This window comes from Schistocerca piceifrons, chromosome X (genome assembly GCF_021461385.2).
Source record: "Schistocerca piceifrons isolate TAMUIC-IGC-003096 chromosome X, iqSchPice1.1, whole genome shotgun sequence".
Lineage (NCBI taxonomy): Eukaryota > Metazoa > Arthropoda > Insecta > Orthoptera > Acrididae > Schistocerca > Schistocerca piceifrons.
The window spans coordinates 769,764,200-769,777,656 of record NC_060149.1 but is presented as its reverse complement, the minus strand read 5'-3'; the positions used below and the strand labels follow the sequence as shown (position 1 = coordinate 769,777,656).

At 43.9% G+C, this 13,457-nt stretch overlaps 1 protein-coding gene across 2 annotated transcripts in view; it reads left to right on the top strand.

Annotated features, from left to right (window-relative positions):
- The window catches only part of LOC124721898 (G patch domain-containing protein 4), a 61,829-nt gene that overhangs the window by 36,091 nt on the left and 12,281 nt on the right, over positions 1–13,457 (top strand). For both annotated transcript variants that reach the window (XM_047247051.1, XM_047247052.1), the window contains exon 4: positions 6,352–6,488. In XM_047247051.1, the coding sequence (XP_047103007.1) occupies positions 6,352–6,488 (137 nt within the window). The remainder of the gene's footprint in view (positions 1–6,351; positions 6,489–13,457) is intronic.

Sequence of the window (13,457 nt, the reverse complement as noted above, 5' to 3'; positions counted from 1 at the left end):
CAAATTGCTCGAACGTATGGCGGGGCGGTGTTTGTGTTGGGTCCTTGAGTCGCGCGGTCTCCTCGCTCCATCCCAGGGTGGCTTCCGTCGGGGCCGGTCTGCTGCGGACAATTTGGTGTGGCTGGAATCTGCTATCCGTACGGCCTTTGCCTGACGTCAGCATCTCGTTGCTGTATTTTTTGATCTGCGGAAGGCGTATGACACTACATGGAGGCATCACATCCTTGCTACGTTGCATGAGTGGGGCCTTCGTGGTCAGCTCCCGGCTTTTGTTCAAACCTTTCTATTGCACCGCTCTTTCCGGGTGCAAGTGGGTGCCGCCTCTAGTTCATCTTATATACAGGAAAATGGGGTGCTGCAGGGCTCGGTGTTGAGCGTCTCCTTATTTCTAGTGGCCATTAATGGTCTGGCTGCAGCCATGGGGTCGTCGGTGTCTCCTTCTTTGTATGCCGATGACTTCTGCATCTCATTTAGCTCCACGACTACGGGAGTCGCCGAACACAGGCTGCAAGTAGCCGTTCGCAAGGCAGCATCATGGGCTCTGACTCATGGTTTTCAGTTCTCTGCAGCCAAGACTCGAGTTATGCACTTCTGCAGGCGTCGGACGGTCCACCCTCATCCTGAACTTTACCTCAACGGCCACCTGCTTGCCGTGGTGGACACATGCCACTTCTTAGGACTCGTCTTTGATGCCCGGCTCACATGGGTTCCTCATATTACTCAGCTGAAGCAAAAGTGCTGGCGGCACCTCAACGCCCTCCGCTGCCTGAGCCACATGTCTTGGGGTGCAGATCGCTGCACGCTGTTGCGATTGTACAGAGCCCTTGTGCAGTCCAGGCTTGATTATGGGAGCCTGGCCTATGGGTCTGCATCACCCTCAGTGTTGAAGTTGTTAGACCCCATCCACCACTGTGGGCTTCGGCTTGCAACTGGCGTTTTTCGTACGAGCCCCGTGGATAGTCTACTGGTGGAGGCCGGGGTTCCCCCGCTGCGGATTCGCTGCCATCGACTGCTCGCCGACTATGCTGTCCACGTGCATTGCTCGCCGGGCCATCCCAATTATCGCCTGCTTTTCCCTGCCATGGTCCTCCATCTGCCCGGACGGCGACCTCGGTCTGGGCTTTCCATAGCTGTCCGCGTCCAGTCCCTGCTGTCGGAACTGGGGTCATTCCCTCTTCTGCCTCCCTTCCGGGTCCGTGCACCTACGCCTCCCTGGTGTTTGCCCCAGCCGTCCATCCGTCTGGACTTGGCACAGGGACCCATGGACTCGGTTCCGCCTGTGGCCCTCCGTCGCCGTTTTCTTGCGCTCCTCGCCTCATTTTCGGGCTGTGAGACTGTCTTCACTGATGGTTCCCTGGTTGATGGTCGCACTGCCTACGCTTTTGCTCACGCTGCCCATGTTGAACAGCGCTCCTTGCCGGCTGGCTGCAGTATTTTTACTGCAGAGCTGGTGGCCATATTGCGCGCTCTTGAGCATATGCGTTCCTGCTCAGGTACGTCCATCGTCATCAGCAGTGACTCCCTGAGCGGCCTCCAGGCCATCGACCGCTGCTATACCTCTTCTCCTCTGGTGTCCTCTATTCAGGAGTCTGTTTCCGCCATTACCCGCTCTGGTCGTTCGGTGGTCTTTATTTGGACGCCAGGTCACGTTGGCATCCCGGGGAACGAACGTGTTGACAGGCTGGCCAAAGGGGCGATCGACGCCCCAGCTTTGGAGATTGGACTCACGGCTCGCGATCAGCAGCTGGCGTTGCGCCGTAAGGTACTTGGGATGTGGACTGCTGAGTGACGTGGCATGACATCCCCGAATAAACTGCGGGCTGTCAAGGAGACGACCGATGTGTGGCGCTCCTCCCTGCGGGCTTCTCGCAGGGACTCTGTCGTCCTGTGTCGGCTGCGCATCGGCCATACCTACCTGACGCACGGTCATCTTTTGCGTCAGGAGGATCCCCCCCCTGTGTCGGTGTGGGTCCCGGCTGACGGTCGCCCACATTTTGTTGGAGTGTCCCCGACTGCGCACCCTCCGGCAGTCTTTTAATCTCCTGGGCACTTTGCCTTTGATTTTATGTGACGATGCCTCCATGGCTGATGACGTTTTAAATTTTATCCGTGGTAGTCCTTTTTATGGTTCCATTTAGGGAGGTCCTGCACCTTTCCCTTTCTGTGTCTTTTGTCCTCGCGTCTCAATATTTGTTGCTGTTTTGGTGTGTCGTCGGATGGTTGACTCTTTCCCTTTTTTTTGTTCTCATGGTCAGTCAACCAGTCTCCGGCCTTCTTCTTTTCTTCTGTTTCTTTCTGTCTGGTGTTCATCTGTACTCTTCGTGTCTGTAGTGTTCGTTGCCGCATTTGTGTTCTTTTAGGGCCTGGGGGGAGTCTCCTTCCCCTTGGGGTTTTACCTGCTTCGTGAATTTATGTCTCGCCTGTTTTTGGAATGGGGGACTGATGACCTTCGCTGTTTAGTCCACCTTAAACCTCCCAATAACCACCACCACCACCACCTTCAATCCAACATGGTAGGGGTCCCAAATACTTGAGCAGTGCTCATGACTGATAACCCAGCAGTTTAGTCCATTTACTCTCAAACCAGCCAACTTGAGCAGTATTTGAGAATAAGTTGCACTAGTGTTCTATAAGCGGTCTCCTTTACAGACTAAACACACTTTCCTAAAATTCTACAAATAAACTGAAGCCGACCATTTGTCTTCCTTGCTACCATCCTAACATGCTCATTCCATTTCATACTGCTGTGTAATGTTACACCTATATATTTCACCAATGTGATTCTGTCAGTAAGCACATTGGTAGTGTACTTCAGCTTACGTTTTTGCATATTAAGGGTGAGCTGTGATTCATCACACAAATCATAAATGTTGTGTGTAAACTTTTATCCTCCTACAGTCACTCAATGACAACATGATACTGTACATCACAGCATTGTCAGCAAACTGCTGCCATTTTTTGCTCAGCCTGTCCATCAGATAATTTGTGATGTAGAGAATAAGAGCGGTCCTGTCACACCTGGGGCACTCCTGACATTACCCTTCTCTTGACGAACATCCACCTACGAAGACAACGTACTGGTTTCTATTACTTACGAAGTCTTTGAGCCACTCACATATCTGGGATCATAGTCCGTACGCTAGTAACTTTGTTAGTCATCTGCAGTGGGTCACCGTGTCAAATGCTTTCCAGAAATCTAGGATTATGGAATCTGCCTCTTACCCTTCATTCATGCTTTGCTGGATATCATGTGAGAAAAGGGCAAGCTGAGTTTAACACGAGCGATGCTTTTGAAATCCTTGTTGAATTGTGGGTAGAAGCTTTTTCATCTCAAAGATTTTTATTATATTTGAACTTATAATATTTTCAAGAATTCTGCAGCAAACTAATGTTACGGATATTGGTCTGTAATTTTTTAAATCTATTCTTTTGCCCTTCTTATATACGGGAATCACCTGCACTTTTTTTCCAGTTGCTTGTAACTTTGTGCTGGGTGAGACATTCACAATAAATGGAACCAAATTGGGGTTCCATCCAGACCTGGTGACTTAATTTTTTTCAACTCCTTCAGCTGTTTCTTTATGCCAGGGATGCCTATTACTACATCCTCCGTGCGAGAGTCTGTGCAATTCTTAAATGATGGTATGCTTGTACAATTCTCTCTTGTAAATGATTTATTAAATATGAAATTTAAAAACTTCATCTTTCCTTTTGGTGTCCTCTATTGGCACACCAGACTGGTCACTAAGTGAATGGATGAATGGATAGAAGCCTTCAACCTGCTTAGTGATTTCATGTAAGACCAGAATATTCTTGGCAAGATGTCGTACTAAAGTATGATGGTGGTAGTTTGCTTCGCGCATCGATCTTTTTATAGACGAAGAAATTTGTACTAATTTTTGCTGATTGTTGTTTACGCATTCTTTTTTGAACAAAAAGTGTAACAGTCTGTTTCCTCATCATCCAGATTTTGTTACTAAATGACAATGGTCTTTTCTGCCTGTACTTCATTTCCGGGAAAGGATGCATTACCTACCTAACATATACTTCCTGTGAATGTGTTTGTCTTACACATATCTACCAAGGAAATTGGTCCAATCCCAACTTGTCGAGACTTGTTTCCAGAATGAAACAATAAGACTCATCTTGGCTCACATGACGTATCAGCCAAAGACAGTGCCTTCAGTTGTTGCCAGGACTCGTAGAAACGGTCAGCTGACACTTTTAAAGGTTTCACACATAGGACATTATGTTTATTATCTATAAAGTGATTATGATTGCACAACAAAGGGCAATTGTCGTAGTTAATAAAGTATTCATTTGACACTGTTAGAACACTTGTAAGGTTTCAACCTCAAGATTGGGCCTAGTACACAGAAGTTAGATGCCCTATGACCGGGCAGGAGGTCTATAAAAGATGTTATGTTCCACTTCTACCAATACTGGACAGACTGTAAAACCATATTACAGCTGCAGTGAACTCTTGGGACAAAACTATCATCAGATGTGATATGAATTCTCTTATCTTCTGGATGTCACCTTTGCAGCCCAAGACAATTAAAGGCTGGGGGGATTGAACATTTTTAAAACTTTTTTTATCTGTATAATCAAATGCAAGTTACACGATTCACATTTGTGCATAATTTGTGAAATATTAAAAGTAGTAAATAAAGTCCATTTTGAATCACCTTACAACTACTAATAGCATATCATGTATTATAGCAATCATTCTGTCTTGTAAGAAAAATATGATAAAAATGATGAAGCCATTTCATAATTATTCTACACAGTTACAGTATTACAGATTTAGAAAACATCATTCCTGTGAAACACAACTAGCTCTTTCCACACATGAAGTTTTGAGTGCTATTGACAAGGCAGTTCAAATTGATTCCGTATTTCTAGATATCCAAAAGGTTTTTGACACTGTACCACACATGTCGCTTGGAGTGAAATTACATTCTTATGGAATATCATCTCAGTTATGCGACTGGATTCATGGTGTCACAGTTCGTAGTAATTGGTGGAAACTCATCAAGTAAAACAGAAGTGATTTCTGGCATTCCCCAAGGTAATTTTATAGGCCCTCTGCTGTTCCTCGTCTCTATAAACAATTTACAAGACATTCTGAGTAGCCACCTTAGGCTGTTTGTAGATGATGCTGTTTTTTACCATCCAGTAAACTCAACAGAAGATCAAAACAAATTGCAAAACAATTTAAAAAAGATATCTGAATGGTGCGAGAATTGGCAGTTGACCCTAAATAATAAAAAGTGTGAGGCCATCCACATGAGTGCTAAAGTAATCGCTTAAACTTCAGTTACATGGTCGATTAGTCTAATGTAAAGACCATGAACTCAACTAAATACTTAGGAATTATAATTATGAACAATTTAAATTCGAAAGAACACACAGAAAATGTTGTGGGGAAGGCAAACCAAAGACTGTGTTATATCGGCAAAACACTTAGAAGATGCAACTAAAGAGACTGCCTACACTACACCTGCCCATCCTCATTTGGAGGATGCACGATCTGGGATCCTTACCAGTTAGGATTAACAGAGTACATTGAGAAAGTTCAACGAAGAGCAGCTTGTTTTGTAGTATCGCGAAATAGGGCCAAGAGTGTCAAGGGCATAATACAGGATGTGAGATGGACACCATTAAAACAGACATTTATCGTTGCGGTGGAATCTTCTCGTGAAATTTCGATCGCCAACTTTCTCCTCCAAATATGAAAATATTTTTGGTGCTGACTTCATAGGGAAAACGGTCATCATAATAAAATGAGGGAAATCAGAGCTTGCACAGAAAGTTATAGGTGTTCATTTTTTGTGCATGCTGTTAGAGAGTGGAATAATAGAGAATTATTGTGAAGGTGGCTCAGTGAACCCTCTGCCAGGCACGATTTGCAGAGTATCCGTGTAGATGTAGATTGTATGAGCCAACATTGCTGCATACATATGCAGTAAGAAAGAATGACTTTTATGACTTGAAGTTGAGCATCAGAGGTTATAGAATGTGCTTCCTGATCATGGTGTGTTACAACAGCTGTTATTGTAGGTGTACTTATTTACCAGTTTCACACATGAGGGTGTTCAAATAGGATGGAACTGGTCATGGCTTAATAAATGCACCTAAAATAATAGCTGTGGGGGTTTCCTTAACACTCATAATAATATGTATCTTAAGAGTTAGTTGTGCTGAAAACCTCATTAAACACTATACTATTACAATTACCCTTTGTTGATTTCCTATGTCTGAAACATTTAAAAGTGTCATCAGAAAAATCAGTAACATACTAGGTATCATCTACATCAATACCTAGTCAATTTTTTATCTTTCTTCCAGACATCAACATTACTTGCAGATGGCTCTGTAAATGAGACCCCAAGCATAACTGAGGAAACTGATGTCATCCAGATGCCTAACACCTCTTTGACAGATGAAGAGCTATTCAGGATATGTGGAGGCCGCACTGCACACAAGTAAGATATTAGATATAGTCTTTGTATTCACATGTAAAGAATAATATTGTGTTAGTCAATTCACTACTACTAAAATTTGATCTCAGACTGTACATTTTCTAAAACACTGTCTCTCTCTCTCTCTCTCTCTCTCTCTCTCTCTCTCTCTCTCTCTTTCTCTCTCTGAGGGAGAGAGGAAGATAGGAAGATTAGTTGACTGGTTGGTTTTTCAAAATGAACCCGAGTAAGAGTATAAAGCCCATTAAAAAAGTGTATCATATCTTGCCCAAAGCAGCCGTGTTTAAGCTAAAATTTGTTAAAGTCATTTAATTCACTGTAAATAAAAGAGATCTCTCAGTATTCTTTCATTGTCAATTGCGACTAATGATATAACTCGTAAGTGCCTAATCTTAATGCTCATGTGAATAATATATAATGAAATCAGTGACAGAAGTTAATACTACAACACAAAATGGGGTTTTACTGCAGCATCAGTGTTTGATCAGTAAATTCACAGCACTCTTCAGGTGATACCCCTCAAGAGTTTACATTTTTAAATGACATGCTACTACTTTTTTACAGACAAATGCTCCGATTATAGCATATCGTGGGATATTTCAAATTCAAGTATTATCCCCGCATGGCTGTTATTAGCATTCTCACGTACTTGAATTATCTAATGCAGGTGTTCCTGTGAATATTGTGCATGCTTAATATATGTATTAGCCCACCCCCTCTCCCTAATTCCTTGTTTTTGTTTAAACTTTTATCATACTGTTCCCAAGTGTAACCCTCCCCTCCCCACTCACAACCTGTAGCTTTATCCACCTCTCATGGTCATTTCTATTGCTCAATTTTCGTTCCATTGTATGTCAACAGTGTCGTCAGACATCCTACCTGATAGGGATTGGTGCTAACCCAAGGTATTTGTTCTCCCTGCCTCCTCCTCCTCCTCCCCCCCCCCCTTTTTCATACTTTGTTACACAGGTTCTTGAAGGTTTTAGTTCAGAAAATCCTATTCCCATGTTGTAACCAGAATCAAGTCGATATCCAAAAGTAGGGTCATTAATTAATTAGAAGACTTAGTACTGAAAATAGATTTGTCATGAATGCCAGCATGCAGCCAGAGCAGAGCAGAACAGAACTGAACTTCAGGACAGAAAGGGCTGATATTTATACAAACCTCAAATATTCTAGAATATACAAACATTACAAATGTAAAAAACTTTTGAATACCTTCCAGAAATGATAAATACTAAATAACAAGTAATTGCTAGTGGTTGGGTTTGAACTGAGACATGCAGCACACCAACCACCAACTCTAACTTCTACACCACACTGCATGCACTAAAGCTTGTGCCATTTATTTCTCTCCTGCAATTCAGAAGTTTGCATTGGAGACAACTACAGCACCCTCGTTCTACCGCTTGTCAGTGTTCCTTTATGTGGCAGCACTGATGAGTTTTCGTGTTCTGGTTCTGTTGTCACATCATCTTCACTATGTCGAGCATTGTAGGTAGCCCCCTCTCATTGAAGTTTCGCAATTGGCAAATGGTTCACCAATTTCCTTAAATGAGAAACACTCATCATTGATCTTTGCCCCAGAACAGTAGTAGGGATTCCTACAGAGGACATGGGTGACGTCTCTGCACTTGTCTCTTGTTGATGAAGGGTCATAATCCTTCACTTCATATGTGATGTCCACCAAGCAGTGAAGTACCTGATACAGCCCAAAGTATTGCTGTAGTAACTTTTCTGATAGTCTCACTTTCTGAACAAGAGTAAAAATCCATATCATATTTCCTGAGCTGTATCTCACTGGCCAGTGCTTGGCATTATACCGATCTTGGTCTTTCTCCTGGGTGTCCAAGGATCATATGCAAACAAGCTGTCTTGCTTCTTTGGTCCTGGTAATGAATAATTTCACATAGTCATCCTGAGTATCGTCCAGTCGAAATGGGAACATTGTATCCGTTGTTGTTTTGGCCTCAAACCGTGGATCAGAAAGACAGGTGTGAAACATATAGTGTCTTGTTTCACTGTGTTGTATGTGAATGTTGCAGTGGGTAGTATTGTATCCCAATCTCTCTGATCTGCATCAGCATACTTCAAGAGCACATCAACGTCTTTTTAAAGCAAACTGTGATACTACTCGTCTGTGGGGGTAGGCAGTTGTCTTCATATGGGTGATGTCATTGAATGACATTACCTTTGATGTTAGGCTTGACTGAAAACTTTTAAACGATCAGAGATCATCACACAGGGTGCTCAGTGCTTCAGAATTATGTCTTCTGCAAGCAATGTTGAAATTTTTGTAGCTTCAGCAGTCAGCATAGCTTTGGTGACAGTGTAGCAGGTGAAGTTGTCTGTACAGACTATTATCAATTGATTCCTATTAACTGACTACTGAAACCTCCCCAATAGGTCAATTCCAGCCCTGCTGCAAGTGGAATTGGTATCAGACACACCGGCGGTAAGTGCAGAATGAGGTTCCGCTGCTGGCATTCCTTAGAATGGCTCATGTAGTGTCTAAGAGATTGGTATAGAACTGGACAGAGAACCCTACTTCTGGTTCTGTCTAGAATTTTCACAAATCCCTGGTGACCAGATGTGCAAGCGTTGTGGAAAAACTTCAGGATAGTAGACCATAGGCGAGCTTGGAAGATGAGCAACCGTTTCCATCCTGTCAGATCATAATTCCTCTTATATAATGCTTCATTTATTAATTTGAGTTCTCTTTTCATCAGTTTCTCATTCTTCAAGGTTTGTATGGTTTTCAGCAATGCAGCACCCTCTTTTCAGCATCATTTCCATTTAAAGCAACAATGACTGAGATCTAGTCCAGGCTGCTGTTTTCTGCCACAGGAGTCCTTAAAAGGCAGTGTCCTCGAGATTGTGTCCATTTTTGTGTACCACTGTGATTTCATATTCCTGAAACTTGTGTCCAGCTCACCACTGCTTGATGGATCCTACAGACTAAGTCAGCCAGCATAAAAAATGGTGGTACACCGCAACAGTGAATGGTTTGTCAAATAAGTTCAATCAGAACTTGATGGCTCAGGTAATTGCAAGGTACTCTTTCTTGGTTGGAGAGTGCTTCCTATCGGAATTTGAGAGTACTCTGGAAGCATAATCTATAACTTTATCAACACCTTCCTGAATTTGTTGTAGAACTGTTGTGTTTCAATTGTGTTGAAGGTTGCAAATGATGAAGATTGGTTTGTGGGGCACTTAACTGCGTGGTCATCAGTGACTGCACAAAGTCCCAATTTTTACACAGTCCAACCTAGCCACTGTCATGGATGATGATGATGATAATGATGATGATGATGATGATGGCAACACAAACAACCAGTCCCCAGGTAGAGAAAATCCCCAACCCGGCTGGGAATCGAACCCAGGATCCCGTGATCCAGAGGCAGCAATGCTAGCCACTAGACCACAAGCTGCGGACTGGTTGCAAATGAGAAATACATCCAGCTGACAGGAACTAGAATTGCTTGATAGAGCACAGTCCTTCAAATTTCTCATTTTCTCAGACTGTAGCCGTAATGTTATTCTTGGATGGGACATCTTGAAAGCATCACAAGCTGTCATAGACCGTCAAAGATCAGAGCTCCAGACTGATGAAGCTATTTCAGCAAGTACACTAAACAAAGATTGTTCTGGACAGTTGTTTGCTGTTGAAGACATTATCCTCCTGTTTCAATGACAAGTCTCGGTCGTCAATCTAGATGCTCAGAGAGTCCTTGGCCCTCTCCTGTTGTCCTTAGGAAGGAGGAGGATGCCACACGATTTTCCTGTGTCAACAACCAACAACTGAACAAACTCACAAAGAAAGATATCTATTCATTGTTGCACATTACTGAGCCCCTAGACAGCTTGAGAGGAACAAAGCATTTCAGAACTATGGTCATGCAGAAAGTCTATTGATAAATCAACATTGATGAGGATGACTGGAAAAAGGCTGCCTTTGTAACTTCTGATGGCCTGTATGAGTTCAAAATTATTCTGTTTGGACTATGTGACACTCTAGTCACCCTCAAACTTACAGTGGACAACCTGCTTCAATGTCTTAAATGGACAATGTCATTTTTTGAAGACATCTGACATCTAAATTACCAAACAATCGTGTTAAACTGTTTTCAGATTGCAGACCTATGCCTGAATCTGAAAAATTGCCTCTTTGTCACACAAGAAATAAAAATCCCAGGCATGTAGTGAACATTGAAAGAGTCTATCCTGATACAGAGAAAATGACAAACAGTCACAGGTTTTCTGACCCTTCAACACATCCATGGCATTAGAAGTTTTCTCGGTATGTGCTCATACTACAGCAGTTTATAAAGGACTTCTGCCCTAAGGCACATCCCTTGTGGCAACTACTGCAGTGAGATGCCAAATTTTCCTGGAATTTCTCCAGTCCCACCACTGTATCATGAGAATACTGAGAGAGAACTTCACACCAACACCAATCGAAACACAGTCCTCTTTAGCTGTTGACAATAAGCATTTGACAGTGCAGAAAAACAAACCCCTGAGTTAACTAGAACACAGATAGTGGGCTGTCGATAAAGTTGTGACTCGCCGATCATTCAAAGTGCCACCACACAATTACACGTGTCGTCTACGTGCGGCGCTGTCTGCCAGCCATGCAGCAGCTGCGCCACCTAAGCGGCCAGCCAGCCAGCGGCCGCTAGACTTGGACTCAGTGCTCATTGGAATGTTACAGTGTTCACATGTCTTGCTTTGTCAGCTTGCTCAGTGAAATATATGTGTTGTGTCGTTTTGAAATATGTGTGTTCAACTTGACGTTATAACAATTGGCGACGAGGTAGTGGATTTTTCCTTTTCATCATTGACCCACAGGTTTCCATGGCTACTGTCGAGCAACTATTGCAAGGTCTCATTGAACAGCAGACGCTTCTAACATCGGCGATTCGCGATTTCGTAGCGGCATCAAATGCGGGGCGTTTCTCGTCATTGTCTATAACTCCTTTTCCTCCTTACGACGAGATGGCGGAAGACTGGTCTGATTATGAAAAACGTCTTCGACAGCACTTCTTGGCATTTCATGTCACGGACAAACAAACATGTAAGTCTCTGTTCCTTTCCTGGATTTCACCTCAAATGTATCGGTTGTTGTCGCAATTGGCTCCTTTGAAAGATCCTGCGTCTTTGTCCTTTGCTGAAACGTGCTCACTTCTGTCTTTCTATTTTTAAAAGCAAACACATGTGGTAGCCTCTTGTGTTGCCTTTTATTGTTGTCAAAAACAACCGCATCAATCCTATCGCACTTGGGCTGCTGAGCTCCACGGCCTCAGTCGAAAGTGTCAATTTGTTACTGACGTTCACAAAGAATCCTACGCGGATTCCATGGTACGTGATGCTATTATCCAGTCTGTGCCCGACAAAGAAGTTCGGCAACATGCCCTTCAGTTGGCAAATCCGACTCTAGATGAAGTCCCATCCATTGCGCAGTCTTTTGAAATTTCTTGCGCCGCTGGGGCGCAAATAGAGGCGAGAGGCGTGGGGTGACGTCGGGGAAATACAACTTCTGTGCGCTGTTGTCGACGCGTGCGGTGCGTCCCCGCCGCCCGACATGGCCGCAGTACGCTCCCACGCGCAGCCTCAGCCTAACCGTAAACAACCTGTAACAAACTGCAGCAAAACCTCCGGCAACTTACTTCATGTGCGCGGTGTTTTACGAAACATTCACGCGAGGATTGTCCCCAACGTTGGGCTGTGTGTCACAATTGCAAAAAGAAAGGTCATGTGTCTTCCGTTTGCAAATCCGACCGCATACATGATGTTCATTAACATGACGCTGATTCCGATTCTGTGTTGTCTGTCAATTGCACTTCTTCCCTTTCAGGGAAGTTATTCCTCACTGTCCAAATCCTTGGTCGGGATGTTCGCATGCAGGTGGATACCGGTTCTGCTGCCACTATAATTAATTCTCAGACGTATCTTCAGTTGGGTTCTCCCCTCCTGTCACCTGTCACTCGGCAGTTACGGACGTACAATAAACAGAAGATTTCTCTCTTGGAACAATTTACTGCTGAGGTATCTTACAAATCCGTCTTTCGCACTGTTCCCGTATCTGTGGTCGACCAGAGTAACGCAGAGAATCTTTTTGGTTTTGATGCCTTTCGCATTTATGGGTTCTCCATAGACGACTCTGTCAATATCGTCTCTGATGCTTTTCCTTATGCTCAATTAGATTCCTTGTCGACAACATTTTCGTCCCTTTTTTTTCTCCTGGGTTAGGCCATGCAAACGACTTTGAAGCTTGTATCACGCTAAAACCCACTGCTCGGCCTAAGTTTTTCGGGCTTGGCCCATTCCTGTGGCCCTTCATGATAGGGTAAAATGGGAGCTGGATCGTCTCACTACTTCAGAGGTCTTGCTTCCTGTCACTTCCAGTGAGTGGTCCTCTCCTGTCGTTGCTAAGCCCAATGGTGACATTCGTCTCTGTGGCGATTTTAAAGTCACTGTAAATGTGCAATGCCACATCGACGCTTACCCTATGCCCCGACCTGAAGAATTGTTCACTAAACTTGCGGGAGGCCAGTATTTTTCTTAAATTGACCTGTCAGAAGTTTATCATCAACTTCCTCTCGACGCTGCTTCCCGGCAGTTTCTGGTCCTTAACACGCCTTTCGGCCTCTATCAATACCAACGATTGCCATTCTGGGTTGCCAGCACCCCTGCTCTCTTTCAGCGATTCTTAGAACAATTATTGCTCCCTGTCCCTGGGTGTATAAATTACATGGACGACATTGTTGTCACTGGCTCCACCACTAAAGAACATCTTCAGAACTTCCGCACACTTTTTCATGTCTTACAGACTGCCGGTATTAAGTGTAATCTTCAGAAATCACAATTTTTTCAGGCATCTATCACGTACTTGGGGTTTCAACTCTCTCGGGATGGTATTCGTCTGCTTCAGCAAACTGTTGCTGCGATCCATGCCCTTCCTCGCCCTAC